This window comes from Priapulus caudatus, unplaced genomic scaffold (genome assembly GCF_000485595.1).
Source record: "Priapulus caudatus unplaced genomic scaffold, Priapulus_caudatus-5.0.1 Scaffold52, whole genome shotgun sequence".
NCBI lineage: Eukaryota > Metazoa > Priapulida > Priapulimorpha > Priapulimorphida > Priapulidae > Priapulus > Priapulus caudatus.
Genome location: NW_014577113.1, coordinates 228,457 through 251,899, shown reverse-complemented (window position 1 = coordinate 251,899; position 23,443 = coordinate 228,457). Strand labels below are relative to the sequence as shown.

General features: G+C 40.5%; 1 protein-coding gene across 3 annotated transcripts in view; it reads left to right on the top strand.

Moving 5' to 3' along the window:
- LOC106820915 (tyrosine-protein kinase BAZ1B-like) overlaps positions 1 to 21,918 on the top strand; it is a 36,597-nt gene extending 14,679 nt beyond the window's left edge. The window contains exons 4-32 of one of the 3 annotated variants that reach the window (XM_014825515.1): positions 1,731 to 1,788; positions 2,929 to 3,039; positions 3,591 to 3,664; positions 3,900 to 4,065; positions 4,228 to 4,773; positions 6,126 to 6,235; positions 6,417 to 6,522; positions 6,866 to 7,024; positions 7,173 to 7,344; positions 8,126 to 8,229; positions 9,673 to 9,819; positions 10,558 to 10,715; positions 11,236 to 11,453; positions 11,764 to 11,944; positions 12,810 to 12,864; positions 12,977 to 13,073; positions 13,290 to 13,434; positions 14,012 to 14,176; positions 15,023 to 15,191; positions 15,687 to 15,825; positions 16,105 to 16,232; positions 16,869 to 17,009; positions 17,399 to 17,503; positions 18,478 to 18,652; positions 18,957 to 19,073; positions 19,276 to 19,826; positions 19,995 to 20,126; positions 20,380 to 20,601; positions 20,738 to 21,918. In XM_014825515.1, the coding sequence (XP_014681001.1) occupies positions 1,731 to 1,788; positions 2,929 to 3,039; positions 3,591 to 3,664; positions 3,900 to 4,065; positions 4,228 to 4,773; positions 6,126 to 6,235; positions 6,417 to 6,522; positions 6,866 to 7,024; positions 7,173 to 7,344; positions 8,126 to 8,229; positions 9,673 to 9,819; positions 10,558 to 10,715; positions 11,236 to 11,453; positions 11,764 to 11,944; positions 12,810 to 12,864; positions 12,977 to 13,073; positions 13,290 to 13,434; positions 14,012 to 14,176; positions 15,023 to 15,191; positions 15,687 to 15,825; positions 16,105 to 16,232; positions 16,869 to 17,009; positions 17,399 to 17,503; positions 18,478 to 18,652; positions 18,957 to 19,073; positions 19,276 to 19,826; positions 19,995 to 20,126; positions 20,380 to 20,601; positions 20,738 to 20,845 (4,759 nt within the window). In that variant the 3' untranslated portion in view covers positions 20,846 to 21,918. Of the gene's footprint in view, positions 1 to 1,730; positions 1,789 to 2,928; positions 3,040 to 3,590; positions 3,665 to 3,899; positions 4,066 to 4,227; positions 4,774 to 6,125; positions 6,236 to 6,416; positions 6,523 to 6,865; positions 7,025 to 7,172; positions 7,345 to 8,125; positions 8,230 to 9,672; positions 9,820 to 10,557; positions 10,716 to 11,235; positions 11,454 to 11,763; positions 11,945 to 12,809; positions 12,865 to 12,976; positions 13,074 to 13,289; positions 13,435 to 14,011; positions 14,177 to 15,022; positions 15,192 to 15,686; positions 15,826 to 16,098; positions 16,233 to 16,868; positions 17,010 to 17,398; positions 17,504 to 18,477; positions 18,653 to 18,956; positions 19,074 to 19,275; positions 19,827 to 19,994; positions 20,127 to 20,379; positions 20,602 to 20,737 lie in introns of all 3 variants that reach the window. The other 2 variants (XM_014825513.1, XM_014825514.1) reach the window with 2 other exon arrangements.
- The last annotated feature ends 1,525 nt before the right edge of the window (positions 21,919 to 23,443 follow it).

Genomic DNA, 23,443 nt, shown 5'->3' with positions numbered 1-23,443 from the left:
ATTTGACAACGGCGGTGTGCCGCAGTGCCTCCTATGTAGAAGAAACCCTGATATATCTATGGCTGAAACACACCAAGACGTTCTGGGTGCTCTTGACTGATCTGTAATCCACAGACCTGGTTACATGCGCCATACACAGTGTTACAGTACGTGCGCATAAATGACACGCACCAGTCAATCAGCTCTCTTGATTGTTTTGTGGTTACAATTTTGGTGGCAATACAAGCGCATCACATATCAAGATTTCTACGACATCCATGGATTTTTACGTGATTCTGAGAGGGAGTTCATATAATAAAAGAAAGAATTCAATTTAAAAGGAATTACATGTGCTTTATTTAAAAAATAGTTTAGCTTGCCTTATTCACAGCTTCACATTTAACGTCTGTATCGCATGTATCGCGGTATGGACGCCGATGTATTGGTGAATCGTTACACCTCTATCTTCTACTAAAGCCTAGGACACACTGCGCGATTTTCTACGCTGGCCGCTTGCGATCGATAAATACGGTGCCGGGTCCGTGCGGTGTGTCCGGTCTCACGGCAGCGTATTTCGCTCGCGATCGCATACGCCCGGCGCATCGCTCGTATTCCACATGTTGAATATTTCCGCCCGGTTTTTCGACCCGGCACCGTATTTATCGATCGGCAGATCGCAAGCGGCCAGCGTAGAAAATCGCACAGTGTGTCCTAGGCTTAATAGACATTTAACTTTTCAATATGATACTTTGGCCATAATAAAAATATTGTTTGTTTGCCCTCACCCGACCGACCTGCCAAAAAGGGGCCGACTCAAAAAAAATTTGATTTGTTTTTTTTACAAATTGTAGCAGTGTACATTATATAAATCTAAATCTGTAGGCAATACATTATATGTACCAAGCAAAACAAACATTAAACATAAAAGGTATCACCACACAAGCACACCCGAGCGTGTAGACACCATGCTGAATTTGTAAAAAGGCTCCTTAAAAAAAGCCTACTTACCTACCCAAACTTTCCAGCCTGGGTCGGGTGAATAGTTTGGGTAGGTAGGTAGGCTTCTTCTTTTTTTTGAGGGGGTCTTTTTACAAATTCAGCATGGTGTCTACATGCTCGGGTGTGCTTGTGTGGAGATACGTTTTATGTTGAATGTTTGTTTTGCTTGGTACATATAATGTATTGCTTACAGATTTATATAATGTACAGTGATACCAGTGTTCGAAATAAGGGGAAAAAAATTGCTTGTCCAAGATATTTTTACGTGTCCTGCAAAATTTTTGCTTGTCCTGGTCAATAACATAGAAATATAGTAAATGTGGTATAGTTATACATTTAATCAAATGAAATTTTAGACCCAATATCGTACTTTGTAATTTTAATACAGTTCACTAACAGTTCAAATTAAACCGGAAGTGACGAATTTCGTCGGGTTGTATCTAAAAGGCGAATCGAAAATTTACGAAATGGACTGCAAAAATGGCGGCGGCCAGCGATGGTAGAAAATGATAAAAAATTACTATAAAAAGCTGCTTGTCCAGTGGACAAGCTACTGGACAGGTCTACTTGTCCTCCGTGGAAATGGACAGGCGGACAAACGGATAGCCCTTATTTTGAACACTGGATACAATTTGTAAAAAAAAAAAGAATGGGAAAGATCAATAACATTTTTCGAGTCATCCACTTTTTGGCGGGTCGGTCGGGTGAGGGCAAACAAACAATATTTTTATTATGGCCTAAATTGTTTGCAGAATTCAAGGCAGGATTGTACAGGCATTACCAAACAGAGGAGGGACAGCATCACAAAAGGTAGCTTTTAAGTCTTTCTGGTTAATGATTAAGTCACGCTTCATACAACTTATATAGTTTATGTTAATCCACTACAGGGTTCTCCCCAGGATGAAATTGAAACAGGGGGGGAAGGGAGGGGAAACTAGGGGGGTGTGTTTTTTTACCGTACCACTAATTAATGCGTAAAATCGCCACCACACCATAGACGGTATTTGGGGTTCTTGTATATATAAGATAGCCGAGTCTGTGTACAGTTAGTGTTGGGTTCGGGACAGGTTAACTGCTTGTACTTGTGTATGGTCTGCAGTGCATGCGTCGTACGGTAAAAATACACGCGTCGGTGGTCCTGGTCGAATGGGAATTCTTGACGATTGATTCCCGCGCTGCCAAACTTTTATTGTGGTGGAATTTAATCGGGGCGGAGGTAATTTAAACGGGGCGCAACGATTGAAACAGGGGGCAGTTTTCCCAAACGGGGCGCGTGCGCCCCGTTTGCGCAACGTAGGGAGAACCCTGCACTATAACCCGTATCGCAAAGGTAATAGAGAACCAATCAGTAATAAGCTGCTGCTTGCTAAGTCACCAAAATGCAAATCATCTACAGCATACAAGTTACACCAAATGACTTGCATTTTCAGTTGTCTAATGAGTAATGACCCATTTGTAAGTTCAAAATGTGTGTCTTGTGTGGGTAATTGCTAAGCTGGTAATTTGGTAAAATTACTGAATTATTGGCAATTCAATGTTTAATGTTTAATGCACTGGTTTTGCCTTACCTGCTGATAAATAACCTACTTTTAGACACAGTACACACACCAGATGCACCAGATGGATACACTGGCATAAGAATATATGAAGGAACTGTTAACCTATGTTCAGGGCTTCGGTTTCATAGTTGTGGCATGCAGAGTAACGATTTACAGTTGACTTTACATAAGGTTTACAAGATGTCATAAATTTGGCTAGAAATGAATTTCATTCAATTAGCCAAATGATTACGTTTTCCACCTATCTAGGACACTAAAATTTGAACACTGAATCAACAATAGATTCCTTTATGGATCATTCGATAAATTATGTAGAAACATTTAAAAGTTAACTGTTACTAATACTCACGTTTGTCTTTTATTTCACATTTTTATAATGTATTTGTTTTAGTCTGCTGAAAATGGAAGCAATAGTAGTTCCCCAGCAAGTGACAAGGAAAACTCTGACCATACATATGGCAAATCTTCTTTGAACAGTCCATCCAAAAAGGGAGCAGCTAAGGTTTGTTTATTCTGGGCATTTAGATGTCTAGAAAATTAAAAGTAGAGCATATAAATGATGTATATAATATATACAGTTAAACCTCGATTATCTGAACGAGACAGGCGGGGAGTATTTTGTTCGGATAACTGATGGTCTAGTGGCTTATTAAATATTCACAGGACCTTGAGATCTTGTTCGGATAATGGATGTTCGGAAAACCGAGGTTTGACTGTAATGCAGCTGGTGTTTGGGAAAATATGACATTCTAGTGGCCGCGTCCACATTTTGTTGTATAGTATGGTCCATTGATTTATCTTGATGTTTATTTTTATTTTCTAATTTGATCAAGGATTATTTTGTGGCACCAATCACTACTCATAATATCTTAACAGGAAGTATATATATTTGAATAATCAAATTTGGAAGAATGTTTCATTTTGTCACATTGGTCTTAAACGTGTTCCATAGATCTTATAAAAGGATTCAGGAGATTTTCTAGGTTGATACGAAATGCTGAGTGTACAGCGGTTGGTCTGCACTAATGTGTAATATTCACTCGTCTTCTGCAGCTATTGATGGCGTACCATTACAATGTACAGCTGAGGGACAAGATAATCAGTGGTGTGCCAGCAAGTGAGCTCAGGTACACTTTCCACTGTGTGAAATACTATATTACCAGCTGATAATATAAATACAGGGTTCTCTCCAGTTATTTCAGAAGCCATGTCGAGCGATCGGGTATTTCTAATTGCTCTAGGGGGAACTCTGACATATGGTTAGCTAGTGGGCAATATGTCAATTCCAATTATGTAGAGTAGAATGCCAAATCTGTGAGCCACGATGCCTAATTAGTAATGTTTTTTTTCTCATGTCTGTAGTCGCATTGAAAAAGTTCCGAACAAGGATACAATACGGTTATTCATTCGTGCAAATGCCGTTCGATTTGGAACATCTGCCAAAGCCCCGTGGGTTGTGGAGGAAAAGCTTGTGAAGAAATATGGGATCCCAGGCAAATTTGCTGATTTTCTCGTCTCTCCATCCAAGGTACTTCAAGACAAAGAGATTAATTATGTCGGATGTATTCGTACAAGTGGTTGTAGTTTTCATCCAGCTGGCTTGTATTAGTCAGTGGTAATCCAGTATAATTTATGATAATAATAGTGTGTTAATGATCATGTGTGTTTAATAAACTCTTTATCACCGTAGATGGCTGAACTCGGAGACAAGTCCGTAGCGTTATCGAAAGCTAAAGCTAATGCTAAGACCACTGACGGTAGCAAGAAGCAGCCAAAGAAGAGGCTAAACATGGGCAAGGGTGTGACAAAAACTCGAGTAAAGGCTAACAACAAGGCATCCTCACCTATCAAATATTCATCTATGAAAAAAGTATCAGTCAGTATCAACAGAGTGGCACTGGTTCCCAGAAAGTCGCCTGCAAAAAAATCTCAGACATCTGCAGGAAAATCTCCAGAGAAAACGGCAAAGAAGTTGGGAACACCTGTGAAAAGTCCTAAGAAAAATGAGAAATCCCCCTCTAAAAAATTGGTAAAGAAGGTCGCGTCTACTGTATCAAAAGCGAAAGCCAAGAACAAGAAAAAACCAGGGAAACAAGTGAAGGAAAAACAAAAAGAAAATGAGAGAAAGAGGAAGTCGGTGGCAAAGGGGAAAGCATCTCCTTCCAAGAAAAGTGCGACTGAGTCAACAAAGCTAAAATCTGCAGAACAAAAGGGCAAGAGTGGTTCTTCGTCAAAGGTGTCCATTAATTTTGTATCGGTTTGAGCTTAGCTAATGTGGAAACCTTGTGTGTGTTTTTAGCACAATTGTGGTAGCACAAGTTGAAATGGCTTCACCTATGCCAAACCGATTTCAGATATATGGTCAGAGGTGTTTTGTCAGTATTACATTAATTTTAAACACTCAACTTATATTATTATACTTTCTGAACAGCCAGAGCATATCCTACATTTTTAGCTCGCCTTGACATCGTCAAGATGAGCTATTGCCATGGGGTGTCGTCCGTCCGTCCGTCCGTCCGTCCATCAACATTTGGCTATGGTCCACGATAACTCAAGAACCGTTTGACCCACATGTTTCAAATTGCATACAGTTGTTACTCCTATGGGCGAGGTTTGAACGTCCTATTTTGGAGCACGCCAGTCGACATACTTTTTGGCAAAAATGGAAATGGCCATAAGTCAATTTAGGTTCAACGGATTTTGCTCATTTCTAGTATGTGAATGAATAAGGACTGGCCCCAAAACATATCACACAGGTTTTGATTTTTTTTTTAATTATGCAAATTAGGTAGATTTTGGCAGTTTCACTATGCATTTCAGTGTCTGCCGACGGTCAACGATAACTCAAGAACCGTTTGACCCACATGTTTCAAATTGAATACAGTTGTTACTCCTATGGGAGAGATTTGAACTTCCTATTTTGGAGCACGCCAGTCGACCTACTTTCGAGCCACGCCCACTTTTTGGCAAAAATGAAAATGGCCATCCAAATTCATTCGATTTTGTTAAATTTTGGTATGTGAATGTGTAAAACTAGCCCCAAAACAGTTGTTACTCTTATGGGAGAGATGACAACGTTCTATTATGTTTATTTCGTCTAACTGGTCAACAACTCTACAATCATACTTATATACGTGTAATATTGTGTTTTAGATTCTTCGTTACAGTAATTTGACTGGAATATTTTATTGTTTTTATTTGCGCGATATTCGAAAACCAAAATGGCGATCATTTAGGCGTAGCGCCATCTCTCGTCAAGATTTCAGACTTTCAGATCTGAAACATTTATTTTCACATCAAAACTTATGCATATATCATTATTAAGAGTATATAATGGGAGATATGCTATATAATGGGAGTTCTCCCATATATACTCTTGCTTTATATATCCCCCTCCCTCTTCTATCACACCCAAGGTGAGCTACAGTGTCATTGACATTTTCATTATGTATAAAATTTATATGTACATATCGGCAAATCAATCGTATTTATTCTTTTGAATGTACTGTGTTCTGTTATCGATGTTCATTAGGGAATGTAAGTACTTTCTGTTTTTCACTGCAACAGCCCTTATACGAACAATTACAGAAAATGAAGCAGATGACTTTACTGGACATGAAGATGAAACCTGGAAACAAGACACCGACATCTTCCCCCAGTAAGCCAGCTGCACCCCGCACACCTTCCATCGTCGTGAGGTGTGTATCGTTGCAGGGTATTCATATGAATGCAAAAGTCCAGTCCCCTCTAAGGATTGGCTCTGATTTCTGTTTGCACGATAGAGTACAGTTTTAATAAATGTTCATGCTAAACCCACGTTCTGAGTGCACCAATTGCACCACATTTTATTATTCTAATAAAGATATAATTATTGTGTAGGTTGAAGAGGGCAATGAAAGAAAGTAAGAATAAAGATGACAAGCAAAGTAAAGCAAAGGTCACCAAGTTACTGACGCAGTGCACTAAAGAACTCAAAGAAAATCAAGTGAGTAGTGACTCTGAGAGTCTTGGAGACATACGTGATAAATGATCTGATGCATAGTAGCCCTCTATACTGTTAAGAGATACTTGTAGTTGATTAGTATTGTTTTACAGAAAGTAACTGCGACAGGATAAAGATTTACTTTTTGCAAAGTAACGTGACAGAAAATGGTGGGGTTTCGATGTGCTGTGTGACGAATGTTACAGTATCAGGCTGCTATATAGATTTGTGCAGTTTGTAAACTTAAAACTAAATATGACACTTGTCAAAAACATGCATTAAAATTGGAAAAATTGCTGCGTAAAAAATGTATAATACATGACATACATAATTAATTCCATTTTAGATGAAAATTCTTCCGGAAGACATCCGCGCAAACATTCAGAGACAGATTAACATTCTTTCTTTGAGAGAGAGGCTCAAGAATATGTCACAGGAAGAAAAGCGGGATTACTTTAAAAGCAAACAGAAAGAAAAAAGAGACGAACGAAGGGAGTTGGATAAGGTATATTGTTGTAATATTGTATATATTATAATTTCCACATTTAAGGTAGATGTATTAAAATGTAAAGAAAGAAAGAATGTTAAACATTAGTGTGCAATATTATTTAATAATTTTATTATATTATGTTATATATTAAATTTTTCTACAGAAATTTGATGATAAGGAATTGGCGAATTTGGAGCCGCTACCCATGCCTAAGTTAGTGCAGACACCGGATGGTCTTCCTAATGATTTGTTTGGAGATGTTGCCATGGTTACTGAGTTTCTCAACTGCTATGCCGGACTGCTGATGCCAGATGACCCATATCCCATACATTCAGGTATTTTATTTGCAGTGTCTGACATTTGATCAAGGCAATTGCTAGTCAGTTATTTGCTAAATAATGGAAGATTGACTATGACAGGGGCGTAGCTACCATAACGCAGATACGCAGTTGCATACACATCATTTCAACAAGCATTTTTTTATTGGAGAGAGAGAGAGAGATAGAGTCAGTCAGTGACTGGATGTGCCAAAATACACCATTTTGCACCATTGTTTGAAAAAAATTTCAGGGGGTGGGGCATGCCCCTAGACCCCCCCTAGCACACGGCCACCTGTGGCGCCCCCGTATGTGCGTACACATCCAGTTTAACCTAGCTACGCCCCTGTATGAGTTATGGTTGAGTTTGCATATCATCTGTTAACTTTTGAATTGTTTTAAGTTAGGAGTGATTATTTGATTTTGGAATGTTTCTGTGTGTGAATTCTCTAGTGTTCATGAATAGCAGGTTTCATAATTAATGTAGCGTAGATAATGGTCAGCATTGTAAAGTATACACATTCTAATAGTTCCTAACCTAGCAGCTTTTAATGTACAACGTATGCAGTTAGCATTAAATATAGTAATTGTAATATTATATAAATTAATTATTTATTAATAATTAGTTATAGGTAATATAATATAATTTCTCGTCTATTTGTTTGTTATTAGTAATGTTAGTTCTATGAATGCTGTGCAACAAGATAACTAGTAGCAGCTGTAAATTATATTTGTTGATTCCCTTGAGAAATTGGACTTTATCATTCATATTATGGGAAATGGATGTGCTCTTTTGTAGATGCCCTGATGAAGGCACTTGTGGCGGGCCCGGAAGGTTTTGGCTATCTATCCCGTATCCTAGTCATCCTGCTGCAGACTCTACTCCAAGATCAGATTGCTGATGTATGTGTGATATATTCTGTTATCTTTTGATAATTGGTGAATTATTAACACAATTCCTATAGGAGGTTACTGTTACTTTAATAAAAAGAATCACAATATTTTATATGGAAGTTATGGTGGCAGGCTCGGTTAAATAGGTTGTTTGCAAAACTACAGTGTTGTATTCTTATGGATAGAAGGGCATTGTAGCAAAGATATTTGCATTTGTGAGATTCTGAGGTACAGTCGAAGTAATTGTAGTTAACATTACCATATCTGCCTCCACAGATATATTCTTGCTAGTGCAGTCAAGCTCGCCTAGTTTGGACGTGCTGTACGCCAAAGTGTTGACTTTACAGCACCCGGACACCATATTCAGCATTTGTTTTAGAACGTACTATTGCAACTGTCCAGAGTTGTGTCAATTACATTTTTCCTGGATTTAACCTATAGCAAAGATGTGTCATATCACCATCATGAGCACAAACATGCATGTAGCTGCAATAATAATTAATTAATAGAGTAATTAGTTAGAAAAACCACAGAAGCTGCTCGTTTGCAGCGTATTTGCAAGACCAGTACAATGCTACATTAAAGCGTGTTCCCCATGTACCTACTGGATTGCCCACATCAAGGAGCACAAGCTGGGTCCCTTACAGCCATTATAATTATAGGCTTCGCCTTTTCACGGGGCCCATCGGCCCAAGCCCGTAAACAGCCCCGTCTCCAGTGTCCACGGGGCTTTTTTTCCGGCCCTGTCAAATTTTGAAATTCCGAGAATCGAAAACGAATCGAGAAAGAACACCGATTGCTATAAATTCATATTATTATACCAACAGGGCCTAATCCAAGCCATTTTTCATACCGAATACCGGCGCCCAAATTACGACCCCTAGCAAAACGCCCAAATTACAAAATTCATAAAAAGCCCAAATTACAAAATTCATAAAACGCCCAAATTAGCAGTGCACTGATGCAGATCTCCATGTTTCTGTCGTTATGTAGGCACTGTTTTATAATAAAATGCTCATATAACATCTATAATCTATTATCTGAATAAAATGTGTCGACCAAACACCCAATTTAATGTGATAGATAATTATATATATATAATTTTTTACGCTCGCCATGGGTGCCCATATTAAGCAGCTAGGTTAGCCCCTCACCAAATAGTAGGGAATAAGCATAGTAACAATACATATAAATGTAACAAAGCTTTTATTAGGTAATTCATTAGTTTAACAAAATCAGCCCGCCCAGGAAAAAAATCAACCCCGTCGAGTAAATGACGGGGCCTTTTTTTAGGCCCGTGGTTTTCTCCGACGGCGAAGCCTGATAATTACCTGACCATCCCCCCAAAGACATGCTGGTGTGGACATACCGGTGTGCCCAACTCATGATTGCGTGGCAGTAATTTGAAATAAACATACATTAACAGACACTACTCTGCTGTAATTATATCAGGGTTACAAGGAGCTGAAGCTGGCCTTGTCGGAGATACCGCTAAACATGTGCACCGCGTCAGAGCTAGCACGGCTCTGTCTGCGTTGCCACAACAGCAATGATGATGCCAGCGACGACTCGGACGATACGGATGAGGAAACCGATGTGGTGAGTCCATTAAATTTATCACTGCCTAACTGCATGATGTATCGTACTATTCTGATGGCATAATGTACATGTACATACTACATAGTTGCTGTGTCTTGCTTCAGTTTGCTGGTAATCGTTGGTATAAATACTAATTTCACAATCGTGCCTTGTCAGGGTTTTGTGCGGGTTAAGTTTAGGCCTGACTTAGTTCCGAGCCATTTAAAATCAAAGTGGAGGTTAGCCCACAATTTTAAAGCATATAATTACCTTAATTTTACAATTTTTCACAATGGCAATTTTTACTTAAACTGGATCTTATTCAGTAATTTTACCAAGAGTGATAGTTTACAAACACGTCATTTTTCACATGATACATTATTAGGTAAACGACACGGTTACACAGATAAACCCCTGCTTGTAGTCAGATACAAGTCAGCTGCTCAACTTTGTGTTGTATCTTCCTGTTGGTGAGATGGTGCATATGGTGCACTGTTTAATTTCACAATGCATTGTATTGTAGTGACAGAACATGTTAGTTAATGCTGTGTTGTTGACAGATGCATGCATACATTCCTTGCTGCCATTTGTATGCAAAATATATTTAGGCACTGTTTTATTTTCGAAGTTGTGATTGATCAGGTGGTGTATATAATCTTTATTGTCAACTGCATTTGTGGTTAAATGCCTAACCGTTTCTATTGTGCCTGATCGCATGACTGCTACTGCATTCACAGTTGTATCTTCCGTGTTCTTCAGCCCCTACACATGGTGGAGTTACTAGAGGACAAAGAGTTCCACAGCCTAGAGGCAGAGCAGAAGCTGCAGCTTCTCGTGGCGCTCTGCAACCGCATCATGTCTTCTTACTCGGTCATCAACTACATGGAGGAGAAGCAGCAGGCCGCTCATGAGCTCTGGTGCGTTGGCCCTAGTGATGGGAATCGTTGGAATTTCATCGACGATCATCGGTTGCACCCAACCGATCGATGATCGAAGATAATCTGTTGAATGTTATTGATCGCAGCTACCAGATATTGAAATATATCGTGTATCATATAATAGTTTTTTTTTAACTACAATATTCTAAAAGCTATGTAACGGTATTATACTTGCTTATGTTTGGTGTAGGTTAGAAAAGTAACCTAACAAAACACACAAATAAAAATAAAGATCAATTTCATCAATGTCATTTTATTTTGCAAACATAACTGTTTGCTGACTAACTTGCTGGACATAACTAGTTGGACCCCTGGTGTATCGGCTCTCTAAGTGTGCGGACTGTGAACTTTTGCGTGTCTTGCTTTCCATACTATTTACGCAGACGTGATCTCTTATTTCGTGTTTTACACACATCAGATCTGACAGTCTGTTAGTACGGGATATGTCATGATGATAAGCATTCGTGAAGTGAGTGTTGTTGCTTTTGTTACTTGACAGGCAACAGAAATATACAGACAGGCTGGAGCAGAAACAAGAGCGCATTAAACTGAACCAGAAAAACATGGAGCAGGCTTCGAAGGAGGGAAATGTTCAGAACAGTGCAAACGGCACTTCTCCAACAGATGAACAGAAGGAAGCCAAAACTCCCGAGGAGGAGAGTGCGGACACCAAGAGCAAGGAGAAGCCAAACGGGAAAAAAGACAAAGTGGACAAAGGTGAGGATGCATGTGATGTCATGTGAAAGTGATATGTCCCTGAATCTTCACTGGGCCATTGCTGGAACTATCCTGCACTCCTTCGGTCTGTCTTGTGCCACAGCTTGTGCCTTGTCCAATGAAACCCTCATCTCGTTCAGCACAGGCACCAATGTCCATCAGCAGGTGTGCCCTGTGCGCTATCATGTGGGGGGGTTGAAATGACATGTCAATCTGTGCAGGTTCTTGACTGGATAATACTAAAATAGTGTTTAACAATCACTACATATCTAATTTGTCTATACGTGCGTCATCTCTGTGATTCATGCAGGATTGACGTTGAAGCACTTCTATGGGGCTAACGATGTGACCGAATTGAAGGAAGCTGCTAAAGACACCGAGGGGCCTGATGATAATCCCGAAGATTTGGCTTCAGTTGTGAGAAGGCGACGGGTGCTGGCACAGAACCAGAAGTTAGAGAAAGAGCGGCGAGAGATGGAGTTGAAGGAAAGGTTAGAGAGGTTTCAGTTAGAATGTGACTGTGTAACGACTGCTACTGCAACCTAGGGTGCTATTTTCAGGAACATCGTAGCTCTACAATTTAGGGCTAATATTACGACTCAAATGTTTAGAAAATAGCCCCCTGATTTCTAGTTAGCAATGTTGGAAAGGTTAAGTTTAGCTAAGCTGTAGCAGGGTGCGAAATTAACGCGAGTCCGGAGTCAAATACTCCTTGATTTGCTGTCGGACTCCCTGAGTTGACATATGCAGAAGTCCGTGTAACTCCCTGAAAATTCTGCTATACTAACTATTTCGTTCCAGAGCACGGCCTCGCAGAATGACCATATTTTTTTTAGCAAATGACCCAAGAAAATTGACAGACGTGCACCGCAAATGTCCTTTTTGTTAATATCTCGGGTACTACTATGTTGCGGACTCCCTCTTTTTGATGGTAGGGAGTCCGTTGGACTCGCTTGTTCCAAAGTTATTTTCTACTCCTTACTTTAGTTTAAGTGGTTGCTAATTTCTGATTGACATAGAGCATCTGCACACACTAAGGCGTGAGCATTATGGAATATCTTTACGGAAAAGTGACATGTTATGGACAGTTACGGACAATTCCGGAACAGCCTGTATAAATGCTCACGTGTGCAGTTTGCCAATAAGAAGATATATACCTTTTATAGTTTCCCCTGATTATCAGCAAGCTATGTGCAAGACTTGTGCAAGTTTTCAGATAAGGCATTGCTAGCAATGGGGAATAGTGTTATGGCTGCTATGCTGTTATTCATACAGTTAACATGCTTGAGCAATGCTATATGTACAGTAATCATCTTGCTAAAATCTGTTCTATACATGTTTTCTTTGTTTTTTCAGAGAAAAAGAGTATCAGGCTGATAAGAAAGAAAGGGCAAAAAAGAAAGCATTTGAGGTAGTGTACACACTATATATGCCTTGCTTATATCTTGCTTGTAGACATATTATTAATGCTTTAGTGATGGGATTTCTGCAATGCTAATTTGATGTGTCCTACTCTTATTTAGGATGTAACTGGCTTAGCAAAGCTGGTTATGAGAAGGAAACCGGTGGGAACAGATCGAAACCACAACCGCTACTGGATTTTCAACATGAGTTTGCCTGGTAAAACTAGAGCAGTATTTTAACTTGTTCTGATGAGTGCAAAAACTGTACTATGCATAGCTAGAGTTGCTATGTTCAAAGGCCACAGTGATTCTGTGTAGTCACTAGTGACTAAAATGCTGATGAACCGATCATAGGAGCTGAAACTAATAACCTATATTTGTGTTGAGAAAACCATTACTGTGGTGTATTGGAGATTTCAATATGCTCTTGTAGGTCTGTACATCGAGAAAGGTTGGGTGCAGGATTACATCAATTACACCATCAACAAAGAAGATAGACAAGAGGCAGATGAAGAGGATTCTGAGAATTTGGAATCAACTTCAAGTAAAGTCATTCCGATATACTCTGTGGAGACGAGGTGAATACAATGTATATAAGCTGTTAGTATGTTAACTTGCACATGTACCTGCCACCTGTCTATGAAGCCCACTTGGCATTTCCTTCTTTTAAAGTGACCTTTAAAAGTTGATTGAAAGTGATTACGTCACCGTAAATACTAAAAATAAAAAAAATATTTCCACTTTTTCACAAAATATAAGTAATTCTGTTCACTTTTTATGGTTAAATAGCTGCATTATACTTTTTATTTTACTATATTGTTTGATGTGAACATACACTCGTGACGCATACATAGCCCATAGCAAGCAATTAATGTCAGGAACACTAATATCAAATCGTCCAGGTTTTTTGGATTTTTAACTAGTTGAGAAACAATCTTATCAGGTAAGAATTTGACGATACGTTTAGTCCCGTTAGTTCTTACTTTTAATGTAAAAAAAATGGCAACAAAAATTTTACAAATTTTACCATAGAAAATTTGTGACGTCGTCAATTGAAAGACTGATTGAAGACCTCATGTATAATATACGACATGTCGAGCTAGGTGGCGGCGATAGTTTGTGCATTGTTTCCTAATGCTCTGCATCTTCTCACAGCACTCCCGCGACCAGCCAGAACCTTTGGTTTGTGTACGACACCCAGAAGGAGATTGATGTGCTGATAGAACACCTGACAAACAAGGGTCTCCGTGAGTCGAAGCTGAAGAGAGATCTCACAAATAAATACGATGAGCTTATCAAAGTCATTAGTGTTGGAAAAAGGTAAGGTTCCCCTTCAAGGGAAAGGTATTAAAAGTATCATTTATAGATGGGTGTCTGGTCTATAAAGTGGTTTTCACTGCATAACTGTGACTCAAGGGAATGCCATAAGTGCCCTTTTTACAAGTTTACATTTCATAGACGTAAGGCTAACACAGGTCTGACAGGTACCTGACTGTATTGACTGCCAATAATCTCCAGAGTCGAATTTTGGGTGCTAGCAAACGTTTGGGGCCGCTGCAAATGCCAGCTGTTGCTTATATGCTATATTTGGATTGATAAGGTAGTATATATCCCATCTGGATGTGTTACTGTGTGGTGCTGCATCTGTCATTTGCATGTATGTATGTGTGTGAGCTAAAGTCATGGGCTGTGTGTGTGTGTGTGGGTGTGGGTGTGTGTGTGTGAGCAGAGGAGATTAACATTTTGTAGCCGTACGTTCAAAACGATGCGTTTCTGGTATGGTGCTGCATCCGCCATATGCCTTCCTGCCATCAGTGCTGTGTGCTCTCTTTATGCCAGCATGCGTGCTTGCACAGGCTTTGCTGTCTGAGTAAACCACGGGGCCTAAAAAAGGCCCCGTCATTATTCGACATGGCTGCTTTTTTTTAAACTGATGAATTATGTAATAAAAGCTTAGTTACTTTCCTATGTATTGTACTTTCGTTTTCGATTCTCGGAATCTCAAAATTTGATGGGGCCGGAAAAAAAGCCCCGTGGGCACCGGAGACGGGGCTGTTTATGGGGGTGGGGCCGATCGGCCCCCGTGAAAGGGTGAAGCCTGCTTGCACAGGTGTGAGGTAAACATTGCTGTCTACGCGTGCTCGTCATCAATGTTTGTGTGTGCAGGCAGCCGACGGTACTGCGGGACTCCGACGGAGACCGGGAGCTCCTGGAAGCATTCAGACAAGAGCTTCTAGAGACCGAGGTCAAGGTCAGCCAGGGCGGGCTTGGTGGCGTGCCGAACACCGAGAAGTGGGAGGAGGAACTCTGTGCCGCCACTTCGTTGAAAGACCTGGTCAGTTGGTGCAATACATAATTATGTGAACATTAGAGTGGCCGGGACGATTCTGGGCTTTCAGTTACAGTAATAAGCCAACTCCCCATTTCATAGCCAGGCATGAGGTTTCGGCTCTCAGACAGCCACCTGACATGCTGCGGTGATGTAGTTGGCCAGAACATAATTTGGAAAACGACGAGTATTTGACTTTCACTCAAAGGTTAAACATGCCAGGTGAACACTGCATCATTGTTGTCATGTGAAAACGGTTTGTAATCGCTTAAAAGATGGCCAAGCGATCATGGTAAAGATCATAATTTGAATAATGAGAATGTGTAAGTAGTGTTTGCTAGCTGAAATGTCCTTCGATACATCCATGTTTTTTTTAATGTGAAACTGGGTTATATTTGCAGTCTGTTAAACCAGGCAGAGTAAATCTGCAAAATAACAGAATTGGAGTAGCAGTAATGCTCGACATGGTTCGGGTGAAGTAGGTTTTCGCCGTTTTGTTAGGGTGCTTGCCTAATCAAGTGTCAGAAGTCGATTCTGCCGAAGTTTGTCACTTGGAAGTTCCAAAGCACGAAGTCGGAGAATTTAACCAAAGAGGAGCAGGATGAAGGGGAATTAAATGATTCTTTGGAAAAACAAAAAGGTATTTTTGCATCAAATGTTCATGTCACTCTCTGCATTTTAGTTTTATTATTGTATCACGATCATCATTATTAAAAAGAACGTTAATGACAATTTACTGTAACATTTCTACGAAGGGATATATTTGCATTTGCATACTGCAAGGTCGAATTTTATGATCAAACTAAAATCTGCCAATAGTGAGTGCAACTCCTCATCATATGTAGTATGCAATACAGAATTAACTATTCTAAGATTATGTATGCATTTATCATGGTACGATTTTTTTCTGCAGATGTAGAGATGAAGACCAATGGCAAGAATAGGTGGCAGGAGGAGGTCGAGAATTGTACCACGCTGTCCCGCCTCCACGTATTGCTCGGGATAGTAGATGCCTCAATCAAATGGGAGAAATCGGCAAAAAATGCAGTATGTGCACTCCCTGTTTCGTGCTTTTTTCCTCATTTGTAATTTGTAACGTATGACCACTTTACTAGCGATAGAAAAATGAAAACTCGCTGGTTAATTTTTCACAGAATTGAAAAAAAGACTGAACTGCCTTTCCTGTTTAAATCATTAAATAATCTCATACATTCATCAATGTTTCCTTGCATTTATAATTGCACTTGTATTAAGAGAAAAATGAAGATGGCCTACTTCTTTGGGCCAAAAAAATCTTGTATATGAATGCATCTATGATTATATAGTGGAAGTCAATGGGACAACCTGATTCCCGTTGCAGAGTTTTGTGTTACGAACGTCATTTTTGCAAACGGTGTAGTAATGTATGGGGTTTTGAGAGCTATGTTTTACCTCATGTAATGGTATGTTTCATAACCTGACAGTGATGAACTTGGATATTTATGTCAGACTTGGCAGTACTAATGCGTGAATAAGTATTGGCCGAGGTGTGATGTTGCTAATAAAAAATTAGCATAATCTTCTCTCTGAGTCAGGGTTTTCTGTGGAAAATTAATAATGCATTTAGGAAAAATTAGCTTGTTTTGAAAGGCATTGTAGCTGATGAGTAAACCACTAACTGATGAACGTCAAACATGTTTTCAGAATTGCAAGATCTGCCGCAAGAAGACCGATGCAACTGAGATTCTACTTTGTGATGAATGTAACCATGGCTACCATATCTACTGCCTCCGGCCTGCCCTAAGCAAGATACCCAAGGGCGACTGGCTCTGCCCAGCTTGCGTGGTAATAACATCTCAGCTTTCTGTGTAACATTGCTTATTGGCCAAAGATTAGTTTTGTTCTCCTTTCATTTTCAAAATATAAAAAAATTGAATTCTTAATGTAAGTACATGCATACAGCATATAGTTCAGTATTCTGAGCTGAGCTTTAAAGGTTGTTCATTATTAAATGTGTGGCTAGAGTTTTAAGTTTGTTTAATGTTGCGGGGTGGCAGCTTCGGCAAATATTGCACGCGGTGGATGAATCAGCAAGGTGGCCTGCCTCGCTTATCATATACCAGTGGAAACACTATGCTACACGAACGTGCAATATCAAGTACATTACACCATGCAGTCGAGCAATTGTAATAGCTTTGTGAGTCTTGATGCACTATGGTCTTCTCCCATGTTAGCCGATCTCGCAACGTGCCTGCTCACGACGTGTCATCAACTACAACGAGTCCAGCGGTACGCTCGATAACGACTCCAGTGAAGACGACAACGACAGTGACTACCAGGTGAGTGAGTTCCCGGGTGCGTTAGCCTAGTAGTAGTTATGCTGGTAGTTTCTCATTTGCAGGGTTCGACACTAACCCACGTCCGATCGACCTAGTCGGGTAAATGCTTGGTCCGGTCGAATACAACCAGAGTGCTAGTAGCCCGACTGGTCGTACTAGGGTGGTCGTGTTAGAATTGGTCATATATATTGCACTGAAAGGTCACCTCTGGCTAGACTGGTTCGTGGCCGCACTGTTTGTCGCAGAGCGTGTACATTGTCTAGCAGAGCGTGAGGCCGAATACCAGTCTACCCTTCGGCAAAAACAATAACGTGGCTTGCTGCCAGCCGCAGTAGAGGATCGATAAACCGTGCGCTCGTCTATGCCCGTAGTAGAATACGAATGCTGCACGTGAACTCGGCCCACGCGCGATTTAAAGCACGGGAAACAGCATCTATGAATTCATACGATGACACACTCTTATCTAAATAAAGTTTTTCATAACAATGGTATGGGTCTGGGCTAGTGAAAGTTAGGTCAGGGCTAGTGGTTTTCCTCAGTTACTAGCCCGATGGTCTAGTGAAAGTTAGGTCAGGGCTAGTGGTTTTCCTCAGTTACTAGCCCGATGGTCTAGTGAAATAAAAAGTTAATGTTGAACCCTGATTTGTGGAGCTTTTAAGTGACCAACGTGGTGTACCCTTATATAATTTCTTGTTGGACATAACCCCGCTGAACAAGCATGGTCAGGCAAACGTTTATGAACAGGGTTATCACAAAGTAATCACGTCACCTTCAACTCTACACGTGATGAGATAGTAGAAGATTTTAAAAACGATGCGACACGTATTTTAGTTATATTTGGATTTTTACTATGTTCCTCCACACTGATTCGAACGCTGGTGATTCCACTGACTGTGACTGTTTCAATAACTGTGTTTTGCCACCGTGGCATTTACTCTTGGGGTTTTGATGATTTATTGTGTTGTTCTGTATAGGATCACGATGACCATTGCCAGGAATGTGGTGAAGATGAGGGAGAGTTGGTGCCCTGCGCCACCTGTTCATCGGCTTATCACAAGGAGTGTCACGACCCCCCACTACGCAACACACCTAGGTACAGGTGGAGGTGTTCAGCCTGTGTCTCAGGCCAATCCAAGAGAAAATCTAAAGGTTTGTGTGGTTGCATTCGTATATGTGGGTGTTGGTGCAATTTAAGGTCTTAGTGATTCGATTTGCTGCTCAGACGAAGAAATTGTGCAAGTCTTTAACCATGCAACTATGATTTTCTTTACATTAAATCGTGATTGTATACCTAGTAGTGTGCTTACATGTGTATTAAGTTACGTGTAGTTGTATATAGGTATATGAATATAAATACTGTAACTATGAACACTACTGTAATTCCTTTTTTTGTGGACCATTTTGTGGATGTTGCTTGATACTGTCATTCATAGTTTGGTGTCCTATTTTTAAGCAGCCGCAAAGAGAAAAATGGCAGCGCAGAGGCGGACCGAAAAGGAAGATCAAACAAAAAAGAGTTCACGCACTTCCTCAGATTCAGTACCACTTAAGACTTCGATAGCCAAACTAGGTAAATTATGGTTACTGGAGTCAACACATCAGTAAGCATGCAGTCACTAATGAACCCAGTCAGTGTCAGCAAAACTATTTCCTAACAGTTAACTGTCCACTCAATGTAGTGCCTGTATCATGCTTCTGATCAGTAACTTCTTTCATGATACGAAAACAAATGGGTGTACAGTCTGTATTTGAATGATTAATTTTTTTCACAGAAACTTCCAGAAGAACAAAAGGACAAGGGAAAAGCATCGAGAAATCAGAAGAAGTGATTCCTGAATCTAGGGCATCTAGGTTAGAAAGAAGACGAAAGCTGTCTCTAGAAGATAAAGATGAGCTTCCTCAAACTAGGCAATCCCGGGCATTAAGAAGAAAGCAGTCGTCAGAAGATGAGGAGGAGGTTGAGCTTCCTCTATCAAGGCGATCTAGGTCATCTAGAGGACAAAAGCAATCACCAGCAGAAAATCTAGAGGAGGAGATAGCTATATCAAGAACCTCTAGAACGACAAGAGGAAGTAAGCTGTCTTTTGAGGATGGAAAAATTGATACTCCAAGCTCCAGCATCACAAAAGTAGCGTCAGACAAAGAAGATATGACGCCTAGAAAGATTTTGAGACCGAGAAAGGAGCAGGTGACAGAAGAGACGGGCCCCCATTCACCGAGGGGTAGGAGCAGTAGGTCTCTTAAAAAGAATGAAGTCGAAACAGAGGAGTCGGAGGATACTGCATCTACACCAGTGAGAAGTTCTACCGGCCAATCGACAGAGGTGAGTGCTAGTGGGTACATCCACAAAGTGACAATCCTTGCGCATGTGTGTGGTTGAGGAAATGTGGCGTGATTAAACCTAATATCGATTCATTGAGTAGTCCAAATCATTGTGAGAGCAGTCTATTCTTCGCAATGACATTAAAACAAATGCTGCTTCTGTTTACAGGGTACCACGTCGCGTAGTAGGAAGCGGCAGCGGTCTGATGCAGTGTGTAATGGCAATGCCAACAGTGAAGACCATGCACCTGCGGCAAAGCAGCTTAGGTCACGGGAATCCATGGATGCCAATCGGCAACAGGTGTGGAGATTGTAGAATTTAGATGCAGCTATCGCTGCAGTTTGAGGCAATCATTCAAGCTGTTTAAAGATACCTTTCAAAAGCAAAAATCGTTGCAAGTGTTTTTCCTATCGCCATACAGTACAATAGTAATAAATCGGTCTGTCAAATGCAAACGACTTGAGCAGGCATACGTTGGCATTGAAAATTGCTTGGCTCTATTTTGGCTCGAGTTTTAATAATTCTCATGCTGTTGTCTTCAAATATTGTCTAGGTGTGTGCAGACTTGCTCGCAAGCGTATTCAGCAAGAGGTACTCGTGGCCGTTCACGAAGCCTGCTGATCTGCCTTCCCGTTCGAAGAGCAACAGCCTTGTGAGAAAGCTCATGACACTACAGGAGGTCAAGCAACAGCTCAACGATGGCACTTACAGCAAGCCAGAGGAATTCTTTAAAGACGTCACGCTCGTCTGTGATAACTTGGCTCGATATTTTGAGGCATGTATTACATCTTCACTTGAGTATCATTTAGTATGTAGTAAGTGTCTGATGTGAAAACTGCTATACTGCTTGCTATTATGAAATGTGTTGGTAGTTTGTTTTGATATTGATTATTGTGTTGTTTGTGTCCTAGGGAGAAGATGGAGAACAATTGATCTGTATAACAAAGACAAGAAAATTCTTCATGGACCAGGTGCGACAATGTTTTCCAACAAGCACATTCCTAAAAAGTTGTATGTAGTGATGTTCATATGTATATTCCTGTATAATCCTAACTCCTATGATGTTTTTTGGCATTTAGTAACTTGTTGTACATAGAATCAGTGTCCAGTCTGTGTCTGTGGGCATTTGTCTTTTGCCTAAGACTCGTTTTTGGAACCATGTTATAAATAACCTTTGAGTCCAGTCAGTCTATATTAATTAGGAGACTACCAGCTCTTTTACACTTTTTACACAGAAAAGTAATAATAGTAAATACATTATTGGGTGTGCGATGCCAACTACTACATCTACTAACACTTTGAATGGGTCTAAAACTAAAGGAGATTTGGTAGATTTAGATAGCTCACTAGCTGGCATGCACGGATGAAGAATATTTTATATAACCAGTACTAGCAATCAGAAGGTTCAAAGACAGCCAGTGAAGTCTAGAATGACAAACCTGCTGTATGTTAACAGTAAATCTTTGGATACATTCTGAAAAAAGCTTGCAAAATTAATGGGATATTTTCAGTTCAGAATGGATGACGCTGTGCTATCTTTGATAACGTGGAAGTGAGTTTCTGATATTAGTAACCTAGTACTGACGAAAATGCTAGAAGTTGTCAATTCAACGTTATTCCGGGCCATCGCTATGGTCATTTCGTACCTGCCACCACTGTAAACTATTTAGAATATTTCCACATGCATGATATTATAACTTTGTTGTATAGTAGTAAGCTAATGTGTTATTATATATATTAAATCACGGGACTATTAAACTTTAAAATTTAGTTTTTGTGTTGACTCCAAATATTTTATCAAACAGATGTAATACACGAGTGGAAAATGTGAAGTTTTTTCCAGATTTCTATTGGTACATTACACACGAATATAGAGATGAGGTCTCAAAGCTGCATATCGCATGCATATTTTCTCCGTGCCCTGTCCGAGCAAATGTTGCCCTTTCATAGACAGATAGTAGGCCTACACAGTGATAGTTGACTTGCTAATATGTCATTTCGTATATTTAATTGTTTCGTGAGATCGTGTGTATTTTAATGACATGTTCGAGTACAGGCACATAATAAAGGGTTTATGTACATTTAAAATTGATGTCAATTTTTTCAGAATTTTTATTTTCACACCAATTTCTTTGAGTATATCCCTTAGTGATGGTGGTACATATATAGCTTGTAGGTTATTGCCGGATCTCCTCCTAAGCTACCAAGCCGATTGCAGCCATAGGGAATTGTGCTTTGGAACGCCAGGCCAGTAATAACTGGTAGGGGTCTTTGTGGCCCTTCTCATCGTAAGGATCGTGGTATTAGCATATAGGGCTTGTTCGTTTCATCTGGTGTAGGGTTGGTACTTGTACAGTAGTATGTGTGGTACACGTTAGTGATGACTGAAGACAACCAACATAGATAGTGTAGGGAAGGTTTTAATGTCTCTCGTCGCTCGTTACACGTTGATAGTCAATGATCGTAGACAGTGATGGTCGAAGGCGTCGTGTATAATATAGACGGCTGTATTCTAATATATATGTTACGGCATACATAAGCACAACAGTACGTAAGTGCCACCTAATACCTCTTCGCCTTCATCTCTCCTTGTGTCCTACATCTCTCCTGACCTCTACCGACCTTCCCCTTTTATATGCGGCCGTGCCCTTTCCGGTGGACACGTGTTCTATCTCATTGATCGCTGACACAGCACTGGACATCGTCCACTCACCAACCGGCGTGTTCCACTTATGTATGACTCGTGCCTATGTCGCAACAACATCTACTATGCCTTCACATTATTTTGCATCGCTACATTTCACTCCCGCACTTCATTTTAGTCGATTAAACTGGTAATTTAATCGGCGTCTTCAGTCTTCTGGCTGAGTAAAAACATACATCAATACACAAGATACTATGGAGACGTAACGATTAGTATAGCGTAACGGAATAGTATGGTGGTTACATGGTTTCGGTCAAGGTATGGGAACGGGGGCTGACGTGGGGTAAACAGTTGCATAAATATAAGACGTAAAACAAACACGAACTAGTGACGTAAGGTACCACAGACAGTTGTATTGTTTGCCATAACGAAACGACAAGGTACAATGAATAGCGTAGGACAAGCGATTTGAACAACAGCGTAGGCAAGGGTCGAACAAGGGAGAGGAGTTCACCGCTCCCGGGCTCGGCCCGCCTTGTATATACGCGGTCTTTGTGACTGACCTCCGGCCGCGCGTCGTCACCGCTCCGGCCCGCGCTTGGCCGGGGCTCGCGCTCTCCGCGGGGGCTTGTGCTCCGCAGGACGCGTCGTACGTCGACTGCGGGTTATGATATGGCAGCACCATGTATCCCGCACTCAGCGCTCTGGCTTGCAGTGGCATTAGTTTTCTCACTGCTTCATTATTACCCCCATACGGTGCGTCCCCAAACGCCGAGTTTAGCCGCTAGCTGTCCTCTCGTGCGACGCTCGCTGGCTCATCGCCCGCGCCGCTCGCACGGCGTAACGCCTGATTACTATGGGAGGGGATATGTGTCAAAATTCAAACGTTCAATTGATCGATTGATTGTTTAATTGAACAGTCAATTTAATCATTCAAACGTTCAATTGATCGATTGATTGTTTAATTGAACAG